Genomic DNA, 26857 nt, shown 5'->3' with positions numbered 1-26857 from the left:
GTTTTACCTTGCAGGTAGCTAGAAATGAGTAAGAAAAATTTGTTACAGACACGTTAAGGTTCTGAAATGATTAGTAGATGTGATGTCAATTTAGCCAAAGGGGAAGAGATTGTCTGTGTTATTAGAAAGTAGGTGAATTTGAAAAGAATGATTACCATATGGAAAAGACCATGTAACTAAAAAAAAAAAAAACTTGGATTGTATAATTTATCCACAGGCAGAATCAGGCACTTGCTGGTCCGTAGTTCCAGGCAGAGCCCTTACTGCCTAGAGGAAGGTAGGCAGAATGCATTCCCTCTAAATTGGCTGAGCCTCACATGCCCAGTTTTTTCTTCTTAACTTACCAATCAGAAGTCACCCCTTCTCCACTGGGGAAGAAGGAGGCAGTGAGATGTGGGAAGAGAGGCTAGAAGTGTCACACTCATTAAAATCCATCCACGTGGAAACATGGGGAATGGACAATATATTCTCTCATACAGTCAGTTAAAAAAAAAAAAAAAAAAAAAAGAGCAGCTGAAAACAGTTTCTTCAAAATTGAAATGTCTTGCCTAGTAATTTAATTTTTTCCTCCTATCTTTGCAGTTTCCTTGCTTGCTGTGGAAGTCAACTTGACATTAGCCATATTTAACATGGCCAGAAATCTGGAAGTAAATGCTTAATCATAATATTTGGCCCACAGATGCTCAGATATTTGAATGAAAGGCCTCTGAGTACCCAGAATAGCTGTTGTCAAGTCCAGTGGAACTTATCCATAGATAAGTATTGATAGACAATAGCTGAAGGATTAAAATGCTGAAACCTTTTTGGGATTGGTCTTAGTAACAGTCCTCCTGAAGGCACTTTTTTGTCCTGGCAACTGTTTGAAGCCTGGTTGAAGATGAAATTGGGAAAGACTTGCAATGGGGATACAGCATTTTGAAGAAGCTCAGAAAAAAGTTCTCTTTATTTGCTGGAGGGAAATGGTGATGGTGCTACAGTGGCATTCAACCAGAAGTCAGTGATTTTCCACCCCAAATCTTGGGAGGGTGAGGTATAATTAGCTCCTTCCTTTGATATTAGACTTGATAGCTAACTAAGCACATACTCTTTGCTATCACTGAGGCCAGTTTGTAGACATTTTAGTTAGTGTGTGCTGATGACCGGTCCAATTGGTATTTTAGTGTACTTGCATGGGGAAAAATATTAACTGATAAAGTCAGTAGCTTTGTGGCCAGGATATGATTTGTATGAATTTATAATCATTCATAGTGGGATGATACCCAAGGTGACTTACAGGATGCCCAATATTTTAATTAGTATATATTTATTAACATGTAAATATACATACATTTGAGTTATGTAATAAAAATTCTCACTGAGAAGAGAGCATGATAATTAAGGTTTGGGGACTTCTACTCTAGCAGACATGGTCACCTAAACTTTTATTAGGGATCAGATGCACGGAGAATGTAGACCTGGGAGTCAGGGATGCAGAATGCGCTGCAAAGAAAACAAGAAATGCAAGCTCAGCACAGTGTAATACAGTAATGTATCAGAGTGCAGAGAGGAAAAAAAAACCATTGAATATATTCTAGAGGGTCTCTTCATATTGTTTAAAAAGAAATCAATGAATATTAAATAATATTTTAAATAAAAACACTATTTAAAAAAAGACTTGCATGTGAGTTTGGCTTCCAGAGGTGACTCTGCATAAAGACTAGCCCTGAGTGGATGCGCCTATTCTTTGTAGAGTGGTTATGCTGGCACTAAAACCAGATACTTTGATAAACAGGATTTATTGTTTCCTGTAATACTTTATAATATTGAAACTATTGCATTTTTCTTATTTTTAAAATGTCTTAATCAAATTTTGTATTCGTGGCCAGGATAGAGAATAACACTTTAATTGATTTAATTTTAGTTCTGTTTAATGTTTGTGCTGGTTGCCCTGCATTTAGTCGTGGCCACTCCTGTGTTATAGACAGCTCAGCATGCTTGTTTGATTAAGGACTCTAGAGGGGCAGTTTCAGCCAGATGAGACATTGGCGAGGCATATGGGCATGTTGGGCATGTGCAGGCATCTAGACAGGGATTGGCAAAACTTTTCCTGTAAAGGGCCAGAGAGTAGATATTTTAGACTTTGTAGGCCAGATGGTCTCTGTTGCCACTACTCAACTCTGTTCTTGTAGCGTGTTAGCAATCTTAGATATGTGTAAACAAATGGGTGTAGCTGTGTTCCAATAAAACTTCATTTTCTCAAACAGGCGATAGGCCAGTAGTTTATGGAGCCCTGATCTAGATTAACCACGTCAATATGGTTCTCAATTCAAGAACATGATTGCTACAAATTAAAAAGAAGTTAATTATTTGAAACTTAGAATGTGTTGTAGAAACATTAGAAATAGAAGAAACCTGTTTTGCCTTGTACGTAGCTGAACTATATGCTACCTAATTTTTGAAAATCTCTGCCCAGCTGGAATAGAATCTTATAGATGCTAAGAGTAGGAAGTGAACAAATGGATTGGAAACTAGGTGTTTGTGGTCAGAATGTGATCTTGGAGCGTAAGGTTTCTGAATTTTAGAAGAACAGTTCCAGGTTGTGAAGATGTCCAAAGTGTGTCATGGTAGTGCTTTGCTCAAGTGGCATGGAGGTGAAGGTTCTTCAAGCTGAAGAAGAGATGAGGAAAACTACAAAGGGTGAAATTGTTCCTTCCTTATTGTGGAAGTGGTAAGGGTTTACCCCCTTCCACTCCTATCTCTTGATGGGGAGAAAGGATTTTCCTTCCTTTGATGTTGTTTGGTGCCAGCCCCTCCGTGTTTCTCGTAGAGTGAAAATGGCAGAGGTAGAGGCAAATGCAGGCTCTTGGTAGGGGTTTTTGCTAAGAATGGGAGTCGAGGGTGGAGAAGGATTTCAGGGGCCGTGGTGAGTAGAGTTTTCTTTGAAGTCTGTGTAATTATGCCTCTGAAGGTGAAGAGGAGGGGACAGAGTGGGTGGTTTTTATGTACTCCTCTTGTGTAGCCTAGGTGGGGAAACATAACAGTTCTTTCACATCACCTCTTATAGGTGGGAGATAAGGGTTATAGTTGTAGCTCCTAGAGTATGTGTTTCTTTAGAGGAGGGGAGATATACTTTATTTTTCTTTATTATTTTTTTTAATTTTTGGTTGTGTTGGGTCTTCGTTGCTCCACGCGGGCTTTTCTCTGTTTGTGGCAAGGGGGGGCTACTCTTTGTTGTGGTGCACAGGCTTCTCAGTGCGGTGGCTTCTCTTCTTGCGGATCATGGGCTCTAGGTGCATGGGCTTCAGTAGTTGCAGCACGTGGGCTCAGTCGTTGTGGCTTGTGGGCTCTAGAGCGCTGGCTCAGAAGTTGTGGTGCATGGGCTTAGTTGCTCTGTGCATGTGGGATCTTCCTGGACCAGGGATCGAACCCGTGTCCCTTGCATTGGCAGGTGGATTCTTAACAGGGAGATGTATTTTAAACTAAGGGTAAGGAATTTCTCAACATAGCACAGGACTGGGTCAGTTCGAGTAGGTGGGGTGGTAGAGAAATAGAGGGGTTTTCGGGAAAGAAATCCCCGGTAGCATTAGATTTCCTCATATGCAGTTTAGGAGGTGTGTTTCTAATTAGGAAGATAGATTATAATGTAGGTGATAGTTGCAAAGCTGCCTGTTCTTGGATTTCCAGCTTTGTTTTCTTATTAAAAGAGCTATATATTTCTTGACTATGTATTAAGGTACTGTTTGAATATGTTATACTTCTTGTCTTCCATTAGAGAAGAAGTTGAAGTAGAAGTGGTTTGTGGGTCATGGAACAAATTAGGATTTTCTCTGAGGCTCTAAACTGTAACCATACAGACTTAATTTATGTCTGATAATTTGTATCATTTGGTTCTGCCCTGATTTTACGTTTTTATAATTTAAATTATAGCATTATTTTGATTTTGGCTTTGTTACAGCTATCAGTTAGAAACTAGGGAGAATTATTGCTTAATGGGCCTTACTGATAGATCTAAGGCTTGTTTAGATCAAGAGGAAATTTTATACAGTTTATATGAGGTTGTGATAATAACATTTCTACATCTTATTGATATTCTCTATTTGTTGAGATATCATTTTCCTGGTTTCCTTTAGCTCTTTGTCCATGATTTCCTTTAGCATTTTTGAGTATATTTAAAACAGTTGATTTAAAGTGTTTGTCTAACAAGCGTAATTTCTGTGTTTCCTGAAGGACAGTATCTGTTAATTTTTGCTGTGAATGGGCTGTACTTTCTTGTTTCTTTGTATGCTTTGTACTTTTTTGTTGGAGACTGAGCATTTGTTTATTATAATATGATAACTGTAGAAATCAAGTTCTTCCCCCTCTTCAGGGTTTGTTTTTGTTATATGTGGTTGTAGTTGTGTATTTAATGACTTTTCTAAACTTTTTTTTTGTAATGACTGTTGTGTGTCTTTGTTGTGTGTGGTTTCTAATGTCTCTGTTCCTTTAGTTTATGGTAAGCTAGTGTTTTGACATAGATTTCCTCAAATTCCTGGAGTTAAGAAAAAAGAAAGAACTGTCCCAGTCTGTGCAGATTGACTCTGTTGGGACACTCCTTCAGTGCTTAGCAGGTTTATGGATCTGCCTTACCCTTCACTTCCTTCTTGCTCTGAGTCTGAAAATTAGCTAGTGGTGGAAGTGTAGTCTTTTCAGATTTCCTGAGCATGTGGCTTCCCAAATTCCCAAATCAAAATAATTGATTTTAACCTTTTTAATGTATACATTTAGAGCTATAAATTTCTCTTCAACCAGTGGTTGAGGTTCATCTCATAAATTTTGATATGGTGTGGTTTTAGTATTAACAATTAAAAATATTTTCTAATTGTACTTGAGACTTATTAGTCTGTTGCTTAATTGTCGGACTTCTGGGGATTTTAAATTTATTTATTTTTGCATGGTCACTATATATGGGGCTGCCACTAATTACATGGCTTTTAAATGCATGTTTCCTGTAGCCAGTTGTCATTGATTGATTACATTGATTTAATTCAATTCTGGTGTTATTTGTTCTAATGGCTTAAGAACAAGTACAGGCATACCTCAGGGATACTGCTGTTTTAGTTCCAGACCACCACAGTAAAGCCAATATTGCAATAAAAGCAAGTCACAATTTTTTTGGTTTCCCCAAAAATAAAGTTGCATATAAAAGTTATGTTTACGTTATATTGTAGTCTATTAAGTGTGTAATAGCATTATGTCTAAAAAACAATGTATATACCTTAATTAAAAAATACTCTCTTGCTAAAAAATGCTAACCATCATCTGAGCCTTCAGCAAGTCACAATCTTTTTGCTGGTGGAGGGTTTGAAATACTGTGAGAATTACCAAAATGTGACACAGAGATACAAATTGAGCAAATGCTATTCGAAAAATAGCACTGATAGGCTTGTTTCGTGAAGGGTTGCCACAGACCTTCAATATGTAAAAAATGCAGTATCTGTGAAGCACAATAAAGTGGGGTACAAGAAAACAAGATATGCCCATAGTCATTTAAAGAGGGTGAGAATTTATTTTTCTCACTATCAGCCCTGGTTTCTAAAAGACTTTTGCAAGCCCAAAGGGTTAAATAAATCTAGAGGTTCAAGGTTCTCAAGTACATTTGCCCAGGTGGCACCCTCCTAGTTATCGGGGGCACTATCTTGAGCACAGAAGTCTTGCCAGGGCTGTGAACAAACTTTTTCTATAATTTTGTTTCTCTCATAATCTGGTCCTGGGCCTGTTTTCCAGTTTGGTCAACTCTCTGGCCTCAGAAATAGAGTTTCTTTAAATGTTACAGAGTCCCCTGGCATTTACTCAGCATATCGATGGCTTCTTTTTTTTTCTCCCGATGGCTTTTAATAGCAGTCAACTAATTCCACAGTCCTTGTAACTACCCTTGCTATTCTATTTCTCAAATATTAGAGACATCGCATTAGCCTATTGTGTTAGTCAGTCTTCAGCTTCCCCTGGTATCCTGTCTCAATTCAGCAAAAGTGAAAGTCTTTGTCATTGTGAGCTATTTCATCCACGAGTTATTGTCACTTTGTCTACCACCCTCAGTGTGGCTCTTGTTGCTGTCTGGCCAGTGAGTGATCCAACCCCAGACCCCATTTTGAAGTTCTGCTTCCTGGTACTAACTGTTAGTTTGATCACACTCCCCTCCACCACCTTGAAGCGGATCCTGAGACGAGAATTGAGCACATGTAGTATATTTGGGAGATTCAGGGACACTGACAGAAGTGATGGAAGAGGAGGAGCCAGTAAGGGAGGTATGTTATCGAGTTGGGTACCATATTGGGTGACTGGAGCTGAATCCCACAAGGTAGTGCACTTCAGTTTTATCCCAGCAAAGAGATAAGACAGCTTGGAGTTTTTCCAAATCATTCATTGGCCAAAGGTTGTCCTGGAGGATGTTGAATCACAGGCACTTTCAGCCTACCACATGCACAGGAAGAGTGGGTTCTGGTAGATAGAGGGAACCCTTCAACAAAGCTGCAGGTGCTGGCCTGAGAAAGTCAGGCTGGAGTGTATGGAAATGGTAAGAAGGCCTGAGAGGATATGGTGTAATGCTGACACTGTTGGGCACTACATAAGAGATGTCTATTTTCAGCTATTCAAGATAATATGAGATTACTTTCTAAAGTTGTTGTACTGATTTATCCAATGACAATTAACTCCACATCCTTACCAGTAATTGGTATCATTAATCTTTTTTTTTAGTAATGTGAAAAAATATTTATTTATTTATTTGGTTGTGCTGGGTCCTAGTTGCGGCAGGCGAGCTCCCTAGTTGTGGCTTGCCAGCTCCTTAGTTATGGCACTGGGCTCCTTAGTTGTGGCATGCACACTCTTAGTTGTGGCATCATGTGGAATCTAGTTCCCTGACCAGGGACGGAACCCGGGCCCCGTGCATTGGGAGCTTGGAGTCTTAACCACTGCGCCACCAGGGAAGTCCTGGTATTATTAATCTTTTTAAATTTAGCCATTCCGTTGGGCGTATAGTGGTATGATATTGTGATTTTATTTTGCATATCCTTTATTATTATTGGTTGGTTTGGGTCCAGTCAGGAAAGAGAATCATGCAGTCATTTTAATAGGAAAAGTTTAATGTAAAGGATTATTCACTGTAACATGGATAGGAGCAATGAGAAATTGGCCTGTAAGAAGTATAGAGAAGTCTATAAAACGTATAAATAGTGGATACAAGGAGCAGCCACTACTACTGTTGTGGCTGAGACAGAGTGCTTAAGTGAGAGTCCCTGTGACCTGGCCTGAGATCCAGACGTTCTGAGGAGAGCAGGCTGTGGCTTACTGAATGGCAGAAAAGTCACTGTAAAGCTGTACCTGTGGAACTTGCTCAACATCTGCCCTTTGGAACTTGCCATGGTTACTTATAGGATGCTGGGGAAAGCCGTACACAGAGTGGTGTCTCACTGGAGGCACTCTGCTGCAGAACTGCCTGAGGGGAAGTGCTGGGGGAAACTGTTGGTGGCTGGGTGCAGGTGGTCATCAGTTACTCTAGGAGCCTAGTGCTTAGTGCTGCAGGAGCTTATTGAGTGAGTACATTGGAACCAGGAAGCAAGTCGCTTTCCTCCTGCAGTCTCTCCAGCAAGCTCCATGGACAAATCCTGTGGGCTCAGCATCGCGCGATCTGGGGAAAAAAAATATTTAAAGGGCCCAGATCCATTTTCACAGAGTAGGCAAAAAGTCTGAATTTTGAGGTGGGAGGCAATGGGTGACTACCACGGTCTGCCCTTTAATTACCCAGCTTCTTCTGAATGCATCTTTCTAAACACATGTGAACTCCCTAACAACCAGCAAAGCTGTATTTCTACCTGAGAAGATACACTTTTTCCAAGTGAAGTTCTCATCCTTTGTCAGTTTTGAAAGTCATTGTATCCATCACTGGTTATATTAATTACTCTTCCTGTTCAATCTAGTCACACTAAATATTCCATTATCCAAAGTCTAAATCATAAGGTTAACTTACAACAACTTATAAGTAAAATAAAAATGTGAAGGAGAGAAGGTGTGTGTGTGTGTATCAAATAAAAACTATGCAAAGCAGTCAGGATACTTATCTATTTCATTTGTTAAAAGACCATAATTGATGTGTATGGTTCTGTTCTTCCACTCCTCATTCCATATTTCTCCTGCCCTCAGCTATAATCTTGGCTCCTTGGAGTTTTACTTGGTGAAGTAACCCACACCCAATGGGTTGAACCCTCAAATCATCCTGGTGTAGTTTGGATATTTCTTATGGACCTGCCTTCTAGATCTCTCATCCTCTTTTATCTGTGTATAATGTGTTGTTAAACCTGTCCATTGAACTCTTAATTTTGATTAATGTAGTTTTCAGTATTAGAATTTCCATTATTTTTTCAAATATACTGTTACTTTTTACAGTTTTCAGTTAACTGCCAAAATTTTAAATCATGTCTTTTACCTTTTTGAACTTAGTAAATCATTTTTCTTTTATAGGGCACATCTCATGATCTCTACAATTGGAATATCTTCAGGTCTTTTCCTGAAGGTATTCTGTTGCTTCTTATTTGGTTGTCTTCTATCTTCCTTTAGCTTATTATCTTTGACCATAGTAGACCTCTTATTTGAAAAATTATTGATAGAAATAATTTGAGGACTAGGATAATGTTATCTTTATTTAGAGAATATTTTTGTATCTTCTGTTAGGAGCCTTGGGATAATAATAGTTCTGGTGTCACCTTAAGCCAGTGGTAGGTCTTGGGGTTTTCTGCCATCCTGGTGACTTGTAGCTGGGTTGCAGTGCATGTAAGGGTTGGTTTCTGACACACTTTTACCCTAATAGCAAATCTTTGTCTCCCAGTTCAGAGTGAGATGTTGTTTATTTGAGCCTCTACATTTTGTAGGTTATTGCCTCCAGCTTTTGTCCTCCTCCCTCCTTGAGGCAGCCAGAAGCACTCTCAGCCTTTTGGCAGTCTCTAATAAATAGATAAAATTCTCCATAACGAAAGTAGCTCTGGATGCCTGGTTCCTGTTAAAGAATTTGCAACTTCTGGATCTTGGCTTAGTAGATCTTACCATTTTGTTACTTATAGGATTTAAAAATTGTTCTTTAGCTTTTTAAGGTATCTTCAGTGGAGGTTTGTCTGGAGCTATTATTGGAAGTGAAAAATCAGCACAAGTTATTTAACTTGTTATTTAAAATGAGCTTCAATTTTCTCACCTGTAATATGGGATTAATAATTACTATCTCGTGGGGTTCTTTGGGATTTTTAAGTGAGGTAACACATTATGAGCTTACAGTAATACTTGATACATAGAAATGCTCAATTTATAATTATGTTACTTTGAGAACACTGGAATTTTTAAAAACTTTTCCAAGCATGAGTTAGCCCTTTTTAAAACCCAAAGTAATTTGCAGGGATTGTGAAAGACTTACAAATAACATTTATATTATTTGACCTTTCTGTTACCCCTGATTTAGGCAAGTGAAATTCTTTTCCTTTAATGTTTTTAAGATTCTGTGCTACAAGGAAAATTTAATTTTGTCTAAAACTAGGTAATGACCCTGATATCTGTGTGTACATGTATGTATGTATGTTTGTATAGATATATGTGTGTGTATATATATGTGGATATATAGAGACTGATAACCCGTGCTGTGTGTGTGTATGCTCATATAAATACATAAAGGCTAAATGGGAAGATATATTAGTTATTTAAAATTGTCTTTTGTTGATAAAATATTTGAGCTGGAGCTAAGGAAAACAAAATGAAATAGAATTGGGTTATTTTTTAAATATTTTAAAATTCTGAAAATGTGAAGCTTTTCTAAATATCTTTTTCTTTTTTTGTGTTTAAAATAGAGGATAATTACAAAGCCCTTGATTTACCCTACATTTAAAATTGAGTTCTTGGACTAGATATGAAGTAGGCAAATGAAAATGATACTAAAAACAGGTAGCTGAACTCAGTGAAGTCTGGTGACAGCTACTTTAGCAATTTTGCTGCATGAAAAACAAGTATAGCTAACAATGTAACCTCCAAAAGTGCTAGGTACATATACTATTTCTGCCTTCCATAGATCTGCATCTTTCAAAGTGCATTTGATCTTCTTTCTTTTGCCTCCATCTAATTTTTGTGCAGAGGAAGTTTAACTTAATCTATTTTGCATCAACATTGAACCCATCTGTATAATGGTCAGTCTTTCAATGTGTTTTTCTGCTTTGTAAAATGAAACAATCATAATATATCAAAATTTAAAGAAATTCAAAATAAGTTTCTTTTGAGATTTAGAGAGATATATGGCAATTTGAAAATTTTCTTAAGTTGTAAATAAATTCTCCTTTTTGGTAGTTTGGTTTAGTGTCTTTTTAAATTTTTTATGCTACTATATGTCCTAAAGTTACTTTAAGGTAATTATTTTCATGATTTTGTTTTCTAGGTTAACAGAACCTTCTGGATATTTAACAGATGGTCCAATTAACTATAAGTATAAAACTAAATGCACATGGCTAATTGAAGGCTAGTAAGTATACAGTTTGCATTAAATTAATTTATTCTGAAATGATAAAGAAGGTCATATCTGTGTTAAAGCATTAAAGTATAACAACTTCATAATTATGCAGTTTATTCTGTTAATTATTGGAAGACATTATACATGATATTTTAAAATGGGATTTATAAATTTTAGATGTCATGTTTAATATAAATTACAATACCCTTTTACTTGTGGTAATAGTTTAATTTTTACATATATTTATTTGTAAGTTATGTTACTATGGTATTAAATCAAGTATGCATTTTTGGCATATTTTAAATAGCTTGTTATGGAATTTGAAGACTCCATAGAAAGTATAAAAATATTCCATGCTGAATTATGCCATTGATTCATACTAATCAGCATTTTAGTTCTAAGGGTGTTAAAAAAAGAACAGTTTGTAAGAAAGAGAGTTAATTGTCCTTTTAGAGGCATTTTTCAGCAATTAGAGCTTGAAACTGAATTTATCTACGTAAACATATTATGAATGGATCATAAATGAATTGATACGAGTTGTTTTTGTACTGTTTTATGATTGTATTTGGAAAACTGGGTGGTTTTTTTTGTTACTTTAAAGATTTTTGAAAACTTCAAAGGTGTTAATTCCCCATGTACCTGTGGTCTTATTTGTTAACAAATAACAGTATATCATATTGAGACCTTTTGATTAAAATTTGAAGACCTTATTAGTACCTCTAGTTAAGAGTTCATAGAAATAAGAGTAGTCTTGAGTGTTGAATTCAAAAATAAAGTTTATTCAAGTACAATTTGCATACAGTGAAATATACCCATATTAAGTGTACAGTTCAATAAGGTTTCAATAATGTATACAAAATTTATGTACCTCCATCTTAGTCAAGACATAGAACATTTCCTGTTGACTAATTAAATGTTTAGAAAAGGATGATACATGTATATGGTTGGTTGGTAGATTTTGAAGTTGTGTGTCATTTTTACAAGTTAGATATGAGTGCTTATCAATTATTTATACTGATGACTTAAGGATTTATAACTAAATTATCTATAGATAAGTTTTCAGTAAAATACTCTAAGATTTCTTCAGACCGTGCTTTACTTATTACATATTAATTTTAAAATACTTTAATTTTTTTTTCAGTCCAAATGCAGTGTTAAGATTAAGATTCAATCATTTTGCTACAGAATGTAGCTGGGATCATATGTATGTTTATGATGGAGATTCAATATATGCACCTTTAATAGCTGTACTTAGGTGAGTAGTTCTGTTTAATTGATGAACTTATAGTCAGTTGTAGACAAGTAACTGTATAATTTATTAATTTTCAATATATACTCATCTGTACTTTAAAAATAAATTTAGCATAGGTGTTGATGGCTAAATTTCGAAGATGGTATAAGACTGTGTTGATACTGTGAGTATCAACTTAGGTTTATATATAATAATGTAAACATTGATATAACAAAGATAAGTAGTTACTGTTTCAGAAATGTAGATTTATTAATAAGTATCCTTTATTCTTGCTGTACGTAATTCATTTTTTTAAAGTGAATTCACAACTACCTGTATTTGGATAGATTATTGTGAGGTCTAGCTGACAAAGAAATTAATAGACATATATTTTATAGTTGTCTTTTTATTTTAGAGAAATTATAAAATTTTAAATTCTATAAAAAAAGGTAAAGTTATGTTTTATGTAGTGGTTTAATAAAGAAGGTGTTTCTGTCAGTTCTTCCAGTTTGGGAATTTTGGTTGTTTCCAATTATTGTATTGTTAGTAGTCAGTAAGATTTAATTAAAAAACTTTTAAATTACAGCAATTTCAGTATCAATTTAAAACTCATTATGTATGTATGTACAAATTATTATGAAATGTTTTATGAACAGGAGAGAATATATTAGATAGAAAAATTTTTGAACCTATAGCATAGATTTTGTGTACAGTTTAACCAACCTGATTGTTGACCACTTATTCATTACATTATCCTTTAATTTTGTTATTTACACAGTATCTCTTTATGTCCTGTTATTGTTAAAAATTTAAATATGGATAAAAGCTTATTGTTCCCTTCAAGATTTTTAATTTTATTTTTCTTTTTACTGTTTGTGTTGTAAATATTCTGTTTTTCTAAAAAGTTAATTAATTAATTAATTTTAGGCTGCGTTGGGTCTTCCTTGCTGTGCCTGGGCTTTCTCTAGTCGTGGCGAATGGGAGCTACTTTTTGTTGCGGTGCATGGGCTTCTCATTGCGGTGCATGAGCTTCTCTTGTTGCGAAGCATGGGCTCTAGGCGCTTGGGCTTTAGTAGTTGTGGAGCATGGGCTCAATAGTTGTGGCTTGCCCACTCTAGAGTGCAGGCTCAGTAGTTGTGGCGCACAGGCTTAGTTGCTCCACGGAATGTGGGATCTTCCCAGACCAGGGACCAAACCCGTGTCCCCTGTGTTGGCAGGCAGATGCTTAACCACTGCCCACCAGGGAAGTCCCTGTAAATATCCTGTTTTAGCAGGAATGTAAACTATTATTTTTTGGGACAAACATGTAAGGACTTGTATTTCCAAGTGACTATTTCCGAGTGACTCCTTGAGAGCTTAGACACTTAGTCTATGATATTGCTATTGCTCAAGATACTTTTAGAACTTAATTTTTGAAAGTTGTTTGAAAATTGTTAAAGGGTATTCTGGAGTAACCCTTCATCTAAGGACAATAGATAGAAAATGGAGCAGAGCCTTGTGAATAATTACATTGTAAGATAATTTATTGCAACAATTAGATAAGATCCTAGATTCACACGTTTATTTTTAACAATTTAGATATAACTGTTATCATTCTTCTATTTTTATGACATCTTTGACTGACCATCAGTTAGATGTGTGCGTTTGCATTTGTTTTTCTAGTAGCTGTGATGACTTTGCATTAATTAACAGTGATTCATTAACACTCTTACCAGACGTTTCTTGATACGAATGGAAACGTTTGTAAGATGATTAGCAGGATAGGATTTAGTATATGACTGTGGAGGTAGAACTAGTGACTTTTCATTAGCAGGTATTCCTGTTAACTATCCTGAGGGAGATGGAAAACTCATGTTTATTGATTATCCACCTGATCCTAAGCACTATACTAGGCAGTTTAAACGTCATCCAATCCTCGTTAGGATATTGTGGAAGAAGTACTATTATCCTCCATTTATTGTTGAGAAAGTTGAGACTCAGAGAAGTAAAGTTTCACTTCTAATAGATGGTAGAGCCAAGATTGGGACTTGAAAATCTCCGTATTTAAAAGACTATACTGTTTGTACTTCACCTTACTAAGAATTCCAAATACAAATGTTTGAATTATTCCAGTTGTAGAAGTATTTATTATTCAAGAAACATTTGATAACCTACTCAATTCTAGAGAGTATCATAAGCCTGGAGGATGCAGTAAGGAGTAGGATACAGGCCATTGCAGATACCAACTACCCGAAGTTGGGCCAGACTTCATAGGTTAAGTGCACAGCCCTTCACAAAACTGCTCTCACTTCAGACACCAGCTGCAAGTTCGGGGGTCCCCAGGCCACCTGCATATCTGACCAGCTGGCTACAAATTTAGAGGTGCCTGCGACCCCCTCAGGTTCAATAATTGACTGGAAGAACTCATGGAACTCAGGAAAGCACTATACTTATGATGATAGTTTTATTATAAAGGATAGAAATCAGGACCAGTCAAATGAAGAGACACATAGGGTGAGATCTGGGAGCATCACAAAGCTGTGTCCGCAGGACATATGTTACCCTCCCAACATATCAGTGTGTATTGCCACTTAGGATGCTCACCTGAGTTACAAGTGTACAGAGGTTTTTTTGGGGTTTCATTTTGTAGGCATGATTAATCTAGTCATTGGCCACAAGGTCGAACTCAATCTCTAGCCCCATCCTGACTCTGAAAGTCAGATTGATTTCTTGGGGCTTATGGCCCCAACCAATCACATGTTTGGTCTTTCTGGAGAGGCCAGCTCCCATCCTGAGTCATTAGTGTAAACTGTGAGCCCACCATGAATAACAGAGACATTCCTTTCACTTGGGAAATTCCGAGGATGTGGAGGCTCCAGCACCACACAGTAATTGGGCACTGGTGGTGGCATGTAAACAGATTTTTTACACAGCACAATGAGTGTTATAGTCAGGTTATGAAAAGAGTGCTATATGATTTCAGAAGTAACTAATTCTTAATGGTGAGTTTCACCATGAGTAGGAGAATGATAGAGAAACTGTGGGGGTCAGATAGGACATTCTAGGTAGAGAAAAACATACATGCAAAGGCATGTACACACTAACGAACATTAATTATATTTTGTGACGGTAGTAGGTAGTTATGACTAACTTGATTATAGGAAATGTGAAGAGATGGGTAGGAGCCAAATTACCCAATAAACTGTAATCAGTAATATCTACTGAATGCTCATTATATGTGGGGCAGTGTGCAAGAATTCTTTATTTATATATATCTATATATATATATATAGATATATATATATACACACACACACACACACACACATATATCAAGCAATTTAATCCTCTCAGTAACCTTTTAGATAGGTATTAATATTGCCATTTTGTAAACGGAGAATTAAGGCACAGAGGATTCTGTGAGTGGCCCAGAGTTGCTTAACTGTAGGTGAAGAGTCAGAATATGAGCCTGGTTTTATAATTCGTAATCACTGTAGTGTTGCTTTCTTGTTACCACACTAAAGAAATTGGACTTTATTCTGTAGGAAAGATGTTTTAGAATATGGACAGTGGGTTGGGATGGGGACCTGGCTTTTTTCGTGTGTGCTGGACCAGCATATGCTGGACACCATGTTTGTAAAGTTATAGGTGGTGATAGTCTGAGGCCTGGAAAGTTACTATACTCCCAAAGAGTGCCTGGGGACACTAGGAACCCACAGTCAACTGAATTCGAAGTCAGGTTTGAGATGATTCACACCCAAACTGCAGTTCAGTCCCCTGAAGGGCCTGTCTGTTGCTAGTTCACTTTTACGCCTAGGCTTTGAAGTCTCAGGTCAAAGTGAGGGCCCTGCGTTCCACTTTTTGGTTTCCTAGCTCTGTAAAACAGCCCAATTTCTTAGCCATTCAAACCTCACCTCCAACTTTGAAATCAGTGAATGCCCATAAGGAGAAATGGCTCTAATTCCTGGGCTCACCTTTTTCTTAGTTCTCCCAGTACCTTCAGGCTGATTTTTTTTCTTTTTTATATAATTTGTCATTTTTCTAGTTGACTTCAGTGGGAGGATTGGTTGGTCCAAATTGGTATGTTATGTGAGAAGTGGGAGTCCTTTTTCATTTACTGCTATTAAAACACTTATAAACAAACAACCAAGCAAACAGATCTGCTCTTTTCATCTGTCTCAGAGGGATTAATCATATCTGTTACAAAGATCTGGGAATATTATTTTTAGCAATGTACTCATTTGATATCATCTCACTGCAATGAAAAATATATATGTGTAACGAAAACTGGTCTGAAAGAATTTTAATTCTGTTGACAGTCTACTTTTAAAATCTTTTGTTCCTTCACAAACATAAGCTAGTTGACGTTATGATTATTAAAACATCAAGCGTTGATTACTTTTTAATTTGCTTTTCAAAATGTGTTTACAAAACAAATTATTTGATTATAATATTTCATTTTGTTCTGTCAAATGTGATTTGAATAAGGGAATTCAGTTCCTGGTGGTGCCTAAACATAAGTTTAACAGTGTCTAAAGGAGTTGGCTATTTTGAGTGATGTAATTTGTTAGCAGCTTCTTTTCTTTCTCATATGTTATGCTTTCATAGATTTAGAGAGGATAGTGCGGTATAAGTAAGTGAAGATACATAATTTTCCTCCATGAACAAGTAGGCTTAAAAAGGGAGAAGTACCAGTTATTAATTTAGAACTCCTGCTTTTACACATTTCTGTTTCTCCCCCACAAACTTCATTTCCTTTTGTCTGTGTATGAGTTTTAGAATAATTATATATTATTATAATTTGCATAAGTATGCAAAATTCTAAAGAAATATAAAAAGCGTGTGTTTTAAGATGACCTGAAATACCTAGATTAGTGTATTGGAGGTGTGCAGCTTCAACTAGAGTAGCACTGTAGTCCCTTAGCTGATGTGGAGTGGTCTATCTAGCTTCATGGGGAAAAGTAAGGCTATAAGGTCACTTGTTAGAGTACCAAGGTGCTGTTATTTTATTTTATTTATTTAATTGAAGTATAGTTGATTTACAGTATTATAGTAGTTTCAGGTGTATGAAATAGTGATTTGATATTTTTATATAGGTTATACTCCATTAAAAGTTATTATAAAATATTGGCCATATTCCTTGTGCTGTACATTACATCCTTGTATCTTATTTATTTATACCTAGTACTTTGTATCTTTTGATCCTCTTCCCTCTTGGTCCCTCCTGCACGCCTCTCCCCACTGGTAGCCAATAGTTTGTTCCCTGTATCTGCGACTCTGTTTCTGTTTTGTTATATTTGTTTGTTTTATTTTTTAGATTCCACATGTAAATGAGAACATATAGTGCTTGTCTTTCTCTGTGTGATGTAATTCACTAAGCATAATATCCTCCAGGTCCACCCATGTTGTTGCAAATGACAAAATTTCATTCTTTTTATGGCTGAGTAATATTCCATTGTGTGTGTGTGTGTGTGTGTGTGTGTGTGTGTACACCATATCTTCTTTATCCATTTGTTTCTTGGTGGACACTTAGGTTGCTTCCATATCTTGGCTTTTGTAAATAATGCTGCTAAGAACATTGGGGTGCATATATGTTTTTGAATTAGTGTTTTCATTTTCTTTGGATGTATACTCAGGAGTAGAATTGCTGGGTCACATGGTTGTTATGTTTTTAATTTTTTGAGAAACCTCTATACTGTTTTCCATGGCAGCTGCTCCAGTTTACATTTGTATCAAGAGTGCACGAAGGTTCCCTTTTCTTTACATCCTCCCTAGCCTTCATTATGTCATCTTTTTTAAAATTAATTAATTATTTTATTGGCTGCATGGGGTCTTTGTTGCCACGCTCGGGCTTTCTCTAGTTGCGGAGAGTGGAGGCTGCTCTTTGTTGTGGTGCGCTGGCTTCTCTTATTGTGGATCATGGGCTCTAGGTGCATGGGCTTCAGTAGTTGTGGTGCATAGGCTCAATAGTTGTGGCTGGTGGGCTCTAGAGCTCAGGCTCAGTAGTTGTGGCACACGGGCTTAGCTGCTCCACAGCATATGGGATCTACCCAGCCCAGGGATCAAACCCATGTCCCCTGCATTGGCAGGTGGATTCTTAACCGCTGCACCACCAGGGAAGCCCCAGTATGTGATCTTTTTGAGGATAGCTATTCTGACAGGTGTGGGGTGATGTCTCATGGTTTTGATTTGCATTTCTCTGATGATTAGTAAAGTGTCTTTTCATGTGCCTGTTGGCCATCTGTATGTCTTCTTTGGAAAAATGTCTATTCATGTCTTTTGCCCATTTTTTAATCAGTTTTTTTTTTTTTTTTCTTTTTATGTTGAGTTGTATGAGCTCTCTCTCTATTTTGGACATTAACCCCTTACCAGACATATCATTTGCAAATATCTTCTCCTATTCATCAGGCTGTCTTTGTATTTTGTTGATGGTTTCCTTTTCTGTGCCAAGGCTTTTAAGTCTGATTAGATCCCATTTGTTTATTTTTGCTTTTGTCTCTCTTGCCAGAGGAGACAGATCCAAAAAAATAATGCTACGACTTTTGTCAAAGAGTACTCTGCCTATGTTTTCTTCCAGGAGTTATATGGTTTCTGGTCTTACATTTAGGTCTTTAATCCACTGTGGGTTTATTTTTGCATATGGTGTAAGGGTATGTTCTTATCTCATTGTTTTACATGTAGCTGTCCAGTTTTCTCAGAACCATTTCTTGAGGAGACTAGCTTTTCCCCATTGTATATTCTTGCCTCCTTTGTCATAGGTTAACTGACCATAAGTGCATGGGTTTATTTCTGAGTTCTCTTTTCTGTTCCATTGATTCCTGTGTCTGTTTTTATGCTAGTACTGTACTGTTTTGATTACTGTAGCTTTGTAGGATAGTCTGAAGTCAGGGAGCTTAATACCTCCAGCTTTGTTCTTTTTTCTCAAGATTGCTTTGGCTATTCAGGATCTTTTGTGGTTCCATACAAATTTTAGGATTATTTGTTCTAGTTCTGTGAAAAATGTCATGGGTATTTTGATAAGGATTGCATTGAATCTGTAGATTGCTTTGGGTAGTATGGGCATTTTAGCCATATTAATTCTTCTCCAAGGTGGCTTTAAATGAAGGTTTACATATGACTTAAGTTAAAGATCACCCTATAGTATTATGACAAAAGGGAGGACAAAAGGGAGAAATGGGACACTGCAGTCCAAATGGTGAGAAGAGAAAAAGGAGTATGGTGGCATGAGAGTAGATGTTAGTCTGTTGGCAGCAGTAGCAGAGCTAATTGGTGAGATATGGCTAGGAGCTCATTTTAGATTTATTCTTCTAGTTGCCCATCTAATATAGATATTTAGTGATTCTGTCAAGAATATTTTGAGTAAATTTTGTGATTAATAGTCATATGTACGTTAATATACACAATGTTCAATTTTGCTCTCTTATAGTGGTTTGATAGTCCCTGAAATAAGGGGAAATGAAACTGTGCCTGAAGTTGTTACAACGTCTGGCTATGCACTGTTACATTTTTTTAGTGATGCTGCATATAATCTAACTGGTTTCAACATTTTTTACTCGTAAGTATTTGTATTTTTAAATTCATATTGTAATAATTCTTACAATTTGACATAAAAGTTTATTGTTTTTATAAATGTCTTATATACCAGGAGCAGGCTACTGTGTTAAATTCCAAAATATATAACATCTCTTCCTAAGAGACATGAAATTTTAGTAATATACCCCCAAATACTAGCCAAGCTTGTATAGGATAGTGTCTAAGTCTCAGAATACTATGGTAACAGTTATGTTTGGTTAAAAATTAATTACAAAATTTAAATTTTTTGGAAAATGATTAAGTAAACAAATATTGTACAAAGTTAGTATAACTTTACTGGTAATAACAGATGTACAGGATTGCAGAGAGCCCTCATCTGCCCTTCTGTGCTCCAAGGTATTTTATACCTAATTTGGAGAGTGAATGAAAGCTAGGTTTTCATAGTCCTTCTGTATTCCAGAGACCATACTGGGTGCTTTATATACATTATATTCTTTAATTCTCTTCACATCAATTCTGTCAAATGGGTATTTTTCCCATTTTACACATGAGGAAATTGAGGCTTAGGAGATAAGGTAAGTGGCTATATACCACTGTCTTCTCTAAGATTAGAAAAATAATATTTATCGAGTGTCTGTTGTATAGACTCTCTATAAATTATATGTGGAAATTCAAGGGTGAAATTAATTAGCCAGAGATGCTTTTGGTTGCTTTCATTAGGAATGGCCACAGAGGAATGTGATTTTTTTTTTCTTCAGGAATATAGAAAATGATAACCAGAGAATTTTTCACGAGGAATAAAATATTCTAAATATCCTTGAATCATCAATTTATTATAAAATTTATTTATATCAAGCATGTACACAAGGGAGAATAAATATATAGTAGAATATAATCAGCTGGAGAGCCTTATAATTATTATATAACCAGTTTAAATCTTGGCTTCTCATTGTTGTTTCAGGTATCCATGAACTTAATGTTTTTCTGTAAAATATGTATTCAAAGCCCTTGAGTACCTAAGTCTTTACAAAACATTGTGCTTGGAATGTATAGATCCTGCAGTTGTTGAGTATGTAGTCTTGGTAGCAAAGTAAACACATTGAATGAACTGAGGCCAATTGCAAATATGTAGAACTGAATCACTTTAGGGGTAGATAGGTACAGAGTAAAGAATGGAAGTCACACTACAAAATTTCATTAAATGAAGCATGTAGACACAACATAAAAATTATAAAGTTAACAAAATATCAGTAAGAATTCTTTTTCAGTTATCTTGAATTTGAATATAAATGAATTATATTTTACAGAATCAATTCTTGTCCTAACAACTGCTCTGGTCACGGGAAGTGTACAACCAGTGTCTCTGTTCCAAGTCAGGTGTATTGTGAATGTGATAAATACTGGAAGGGTGAAGCTTGTGATATTCCTTACTGTAAAGCCAATTGCGGCAGTCCAGATCACGGTTACTGTGACCTAACGGGAGAAAAGTTGTGTGTCTGCAATGACAGTTGGCAAGGTAAGTGGCTTTTCAAACATCGATTCACATAACTAATATATTAATACAAATTCTGCACTCATTTGTTTTGCTATCGGTTGCACACCCCAATCTCATGGATTTGTTTTATGTTTAGAATTTCAGTAACAGTCAATTTCTTAATAGTTTGCTTCTTCACAAATATAATCAGTAAAGTTTTTGCCTACATGCTGTTCTGAGAATCAAGTGAAGTTATACATGAAACTTTAAATTGTGGATGTGTGATTATCATGACCTTCTTTACTTTTTTGTTGAGTTCCCAAAGATTTGGTGACTAGGTTGAAATTAACACATGGTACATTCAAATTTGATTTATAATAGGTAACATAAATAGTATATTGCAAAAAACGTGCTTATCTTGGAAGGTACTGAACTATATTAAACTTATTTCTTAGGAAAGACTGACCTCTTGTGGCTATTTTTAAAAGAGCATAGAATATTTTACTTAGAAAAGCACTAAAACCATTAAGGCATCTGTTCCTCCTGAAGAGCAGTGACCTACCAAGCTGCGTGTTGTGTTGCATGTACCCCTTCATTGAAATCACATATATACTGTCCCCCACCTCTTCAGAACAGTCCTCAGAGCTCTCTGAAAAACTGTCTCCCAGTTTATAATCCTCAGGTTGGTGCAAATAAAATTTTCCATTGGTGCAAAAAAAAAAAAAAAAAGAACATAGAATATTTAAAAAAAATATTTAGAAGGTTTTCAGCTGCTTATTGCAAAAGCAATGAGAGGAATTGGGGAAGAATTTCTAAACAATTTTTATAAGTATCTATTATTAGAGATTGATTTTAGACTACACTGAAGAGTTTTAGCTTACTTATTTGGGTATAAAATCATAAATCTTGTCGTTGTGGAATTAAATGAAGAGATAGGTCCTAGTTATCTATGTACTTACCCACCCAGAGCTTGCTTTGTGCAGATGATATTTACATATTGAGAACTTTGTGCCAACGTATTAATTCTGTCGATGGGGAGCTTTGACTCAAGAAATACATAATCCAAAATTACATGATCATGTGTTATTATAATACAGTGTAGCAGTAATAGCAATAGTTCCTATCAGACCTAAGTAAAAACCAGAGAGAATGGTTTCATATTCAACATTCTTGAGACAAATTAAAAAAAATATTACTGAGTGTGCTGAGTAGTTGTTTAGAAGAATTATTTTAGGTTTTCCATCAATTATGCCCATCTTAAACCCAGGTTATTTCATTAAAAAATTAGTTACTCCAACTGTATGAAATACTAGTGATTTCTTATTGAATTGAATTTAATTTCCTATTATGATTATGACAGATACAAATTTCTCAGTGTTTTTAATTATAGAGGCATATATTTTGTTGAGTGGCTACTTTAATAATTCGTGAACTTTTCCCTTTAAAAAGTGCTTGAGGTATGACTTTTTTTCCATTTCAGTCTTAAAACTAAAATAATGTCCTTTTCTATGGAGAGATTAGTACATTAAGAGTATATTTAAGTTAAGGCCTGAGAAATAGAAGTGTAGCTTATATGCATGGTGTTTTTCTAACTGGTCTTCATCTGCTGTTAGTCCCCATCTCATTTCAATAGTCTTGAAAGCAAGAGAAGAATATATTTGTATAATATTGTCTATGAACATCTCTGTCCCTTTTTTGTTCTTTACTTCATTTTATTAGTCCTTCTTTAAAATGCTTTATTTCCTGGGGTTTCTGTAATAAATATCTGGTTGAAAATATTATCTTTTGTTTTTCTGGCTTTTGTTTATCAGAGTTTCACATTTTATAATTCTTGTCAGGAGTACCTGAAATCATAAAAATTCCCGACTCTTAAATGTCTATAAGCAAATGAAAACGGGGAAGCAAATGCTGGGTTTATTTACTTTTAAAGCAAACTGATAATATGAATAAGTTTATATATAAACACATACACATATATACATGTACACATATATTTTTTAAAAATGAGGATAATGTGAAAGTGCTTTATGAATTATAAAATATTGTATAGAAATCAGAATCATTTCTATACCATTATCAATTCTTAGTAATTACATAATTCATCTCTGAATTGATATGAATGATTTATGGGTAGTGTTAGGTGAAATGGATATTGTGCTTCTTTCGAGACAGATGATGTGCAGACTGGTTTCTTTGAGCCCCAAACCTGATCCCTCATTCTGTATTTAAGGAAGCATAGTTTAAAGTAGGTGGGATTGTTGACTATATCACTAGGGAGAAAATGATGTTTTTAATTTTAGATATGTAGAATGGGAGAAATCATTGAGGGAAAATGGAGAGGAAGATCTGTTTCTAGGGCACCTGAAGAATGAACAAAGAACTAGAGATATTTGAAAATGAGAGTGGAGGAAGCAATCTTTATGAGAATCAGAGTCTGGCAGTGTTTTGTAATGTGTTATTTGAAACTGGATTCTTTGGGTTAGGAATAACAGATTGCTGCTACCTTCATTATATTTTATCCATTTATGTTGGTTAACTTTACTTATTCTGTTTGGTTTTGTACTAGTGTATGAAAAGAAAATAAATGTTGCTTTCTAGAAACAGAGATTTTTATTGAGAACACAGAGGAAAAGCCTAGCTTTTTGTTAAGTCTTGAATCCCCTTCCTCACATTTCTCTAGTGCTTGTCCCACCTGGGCTTCACATCTCCTTGTTTTCCAAATTTAGTTTTTCTGTGTAGCATCTCCTAAGAGTTCTGCTCAGCCATTACTATACCTTTTCCCCCCTAACTTTCTCATCTTTCTTCCTTAACCATCTGCTTTTACCTTTTTACTGTTTTAAGCATTTTTTCAAAATGCATAGGAGTATATTTTAAGAATAGATGTACCATTAAAGTCAACTGTTCCCCTTTTTCTGTGGAAACCACTTGTAACAACCAAAAACTGAAATAGTAAAGAATATAGAAAATGCTAGTGCAGCATTTTGAAAAGCACACAAGTTTATTGTATAATGTTTAATTTTGTTATAATGTATAGCTTTCAGAGATAATGATATATACATATCGAATAGATTACTTAAAGGATAGAGACCTGTGTGGATTCATCTGCTTCTGTGACATCTTTCACTTAATAAAATTTGTTTGTCTTAATAAGTCACAGGAGGGTAAAAGGCAACTTTGAAAAGCATTTTTTTTCTTTTAAGATGGCTTCCGAACATTGGGATAGATGAGGAATTTTTTTGTTTTTGTTTTTGCCACACCGCGTGGCATGCAGGATCCTAGTTCCCTGACCAGAGACTGAACCCATGCCCCCTCCAGTGGAAGTGTGAATTCTCAAATACTGCATCGTCAGGGAAGTCCTGAGGAATTTTTAAAAAGCATGAAAATCAAGATATAACAAATTGGATTTATGTTTATCTGTAAATAATACAGTAGAACATAAATTTTCAAAGCAGACTCTCAGATGTGAGGTGTTTCCGCCACCCCACCAACTCCGTAATCAGAGTGGCTCCAGGTTTCTCTCTTACATAACTTCAAAAAATCGGAACCACTGGAAGTCTTCGATTTGACTGTAAGCAGCAGAAGCAATTCTGGCTTACCTGAGCAGAAAAGGCAGTTATTGGAAAGTATGTCGGGGACCACTATCTCCCAGCATTCATTCTTGCCTTCTTTTTAGTGATAGAATTGACTGAATTTTTAGCTCAGTACATGGTCTTCAGCTACATACCACATTTTTCAGCCTTCCTTGCATCTAGTATGGTTACTGTAATAAGTTTAGGTAAGTAGGATGTGAGTGGAGGTGCTGCATGGGAATTTTACATCGAGATCTTTTCCAATGGCCGGTAGAGGGCAGTAACTGTAGTAACCAGTAGCACTTGCCCATTTGCCTCTAGACTGTTTTATGAGAGAGGAATTAACTTTTAGTTTATTTAAGCAAATTATTTTTGGTTCTCTTAACCTATAATCTGACTAATATAAAAAGATATTGGGTAGCTCGCAAGGGAGATGGGAAGGCTGGAAAAACTGGTTGGAAAGAGGTAGGTGTAACAAAAGGCGAGGTGGGTTGGTTCTCAGCAAAGATGAAGCCACAGGAAAGTTTAATTAGGATATTCTTGTCACTGCCACTGGACCCTGGGGTGCCACCACTGTTGTCTTTACTGTGGGGACTGTATGCTGCAGGCTTGGGTAGAAAGAATTCTCAGTTCTCCCACTTCTTTATATCACTTATGAAGATTTGAAGCCCTGCTCAGTAACATCTGCTTGGCTAAGCTTAGGTCTTATCCATACCTTGGCTGCCTTGAGATATAGAAAGAGAGAATTTACCTTTTCTGAATTGTGTAATGGGAATGGATTCTGTTTCTGCACAAAATTCACACAGTGAGAGATTTTCCCCATCTAGGAAGGGAGTTCAAATGGCTGGAATCTTCTAAGTAAATCTAAAAATCTAAATAAAATATTTTAAAGTATAGATTGTTGCCATAGTTGACAAGGAATGAGCTGAATATTTCTTTCATGCCTACTCAGAAAAACTTTGCAATGTGGAACAGATGGTAGGAGTAGACAGGTTGAAAAGATAAACCAGCAGGCTTCAGGGTTCAATTCTTTTCTTAATCTATTACAACAAAACATTTTCCACCTATTCTATAGAGTTGAAAACCAGGTTACCAGGTTTTATATACAAGACCATTACTTAGCCATTTAAAAGTTGTCCCCAGTGCTTTCCTGTTCCCGAATATCCTGTTCAGGCCTGTTGTTCAGTCCTTCCCCGTGTCTTCAGGGTGTCCTTTGTGGGTAGTCAGGGCTCCTTTTCAGTCCACTTCAGACACACTTCTCATATAAGGGTTGAAGTTGGTTGTTTTCAGCCTTTAGATAATTGATTAAAAGACAATACCTTACTATTAAATCAGGTAATTGGATAGCTTTTTGTAGTGTTTCTGATTCTTTATTTAAAGTTACACTTTGGATTTATTTTTGTTCCTTGCATGTTCTTTGTCCCTAAATATTTCAAGTCCTTTCTTATTTTTACACTCCCTCCTAGAACACCCTCACCCCCTTAACATTCTAAGACTGGGTCAGATCCTCCCCTTATATGCTTTCATAGGATCCTCTTTTAAATTTATAGCATTTATCACATTTATGTTTGTGTGATTCTTTGATTACCTTTCCTACTGGAGTATAAACTCCATGAAGTTGAGAATGATTATGGTTGGTCCCCTTTATGTCACCGGCACCTTCTGTAGTACCTGTTGTGTAGTAGGCGTTGAAATGTTTTTCTTTTTTTTGTTGAATGAATGAATTAAAAATGTATTAGTTTGCTGGTTTAGTGATATGTGGGCATTCAAGTATAAATGTTTTAGAAGACTAGTACTCCAGTAAATTATGCAATTTACTTGATATGTAAAACATAATTTTAAATATTGAGGGAAACATTTGAATTTGAGTGTCTGGTCAGTTATTTTCTTTCAGTCCTTTGGTTTTAGATTTTAGCATTTGCCATTGGGTGGCAGTGTTGACTACCAGAGCACACAGTTAGACTCCATGGCATTATTCAGGTTGTAAAAACTTGATGATTTTGTTTGTTTTAGAAAAATATAAAATCTTTTAGCCCAGATCCGTGAATATTTTATCGTAAGTTATTTTTTTCTGGGTTAGTCATGTAACATATTAGGACATAGTTACTTTAGGATAGTGTGTATAAGTACACATGAGACTAGATTGCTTTAAAGAAATTCACAGCATAGCTTACATTTTCCTTTAGAAATTTAATAATAATGAACATGATCTCTTTATTTAACTTTGTGGAGAGACAAGCAGCAGGTAATGTACTAGATTAAATTCTTCTTTTTTTGTTCATTTTCCCCACCTAGCAAAAACAGCAAATCCAACTTTTTGCAAGAGCCAATAAAAGTTTTTATTCCTAAGCTACTTGAAAAATTGACTGTTTAAAAATAAAAAAGCTTTATTTACTAATTCATTCATTTATTTTTGTTCATTTTATGTAACAAAAAATTTTGAACTTCTTCTATGTGCTAGGTACTGTTCTAGGACCTTTGAATACATCATGGAACAAAGAAGGCAAAGATCCTTGTGGACCTTCCATTCAAGCTAAGAAAGACAGACCATAGATAATCAACATAACATATATAAGTGT

General features: G+C 35.7%; 1 protein-coding gene across 2 annotated transcripts in view; it reads left to right on the top strand.

Annotated features, from left to right (window-relative positions):
* ATRNL1 (attractin like 1) overlaps positions 1-26857 on the top strand; it is a 734504-nt gene that overhangs the window by 21595 nt on the left and 686052 nt on the right. For both annotated transcript variants that reach the window (XM_057736176.1, XM_057736177.1), the window contains exons 2-5: positions 10421-10504; positions 11634-11747; positions 19129-19257; positions 20543-20751. In XM_057736176.1, the coding sequence (XP_057592159.1) occupies positions 10421-10504; positions 11634-11747; positions 19129-19257; positions 20543-20751 (536 nt within the window). The remainder of the gene's footprint in view (positions 1-10420; positions 10505-11633; positions 11748-19128; positions 19258-20542; positions 20752-26857) is intronic.

This window comes from Hippopotamus amphibius, chromosome 5, assembly GCF_030028045.1.
Source record: "Hippopotamus amphibius kiboko isolate mHipAmp2 chromosome 5, mHipAmp2.hap2, whole genome shotgun sequence".
Taxonomy (NCBI): domain Eukaryota; kingdom Metazoa; phylum Chordata; class Mammalia; order Artiodactyla; family Hippopotamidae; genus Hippopotamus; species Hippopotamus amphibius.
This window is presented reverse-complemented; position numbering and strand designations above follow the sequence as displayed.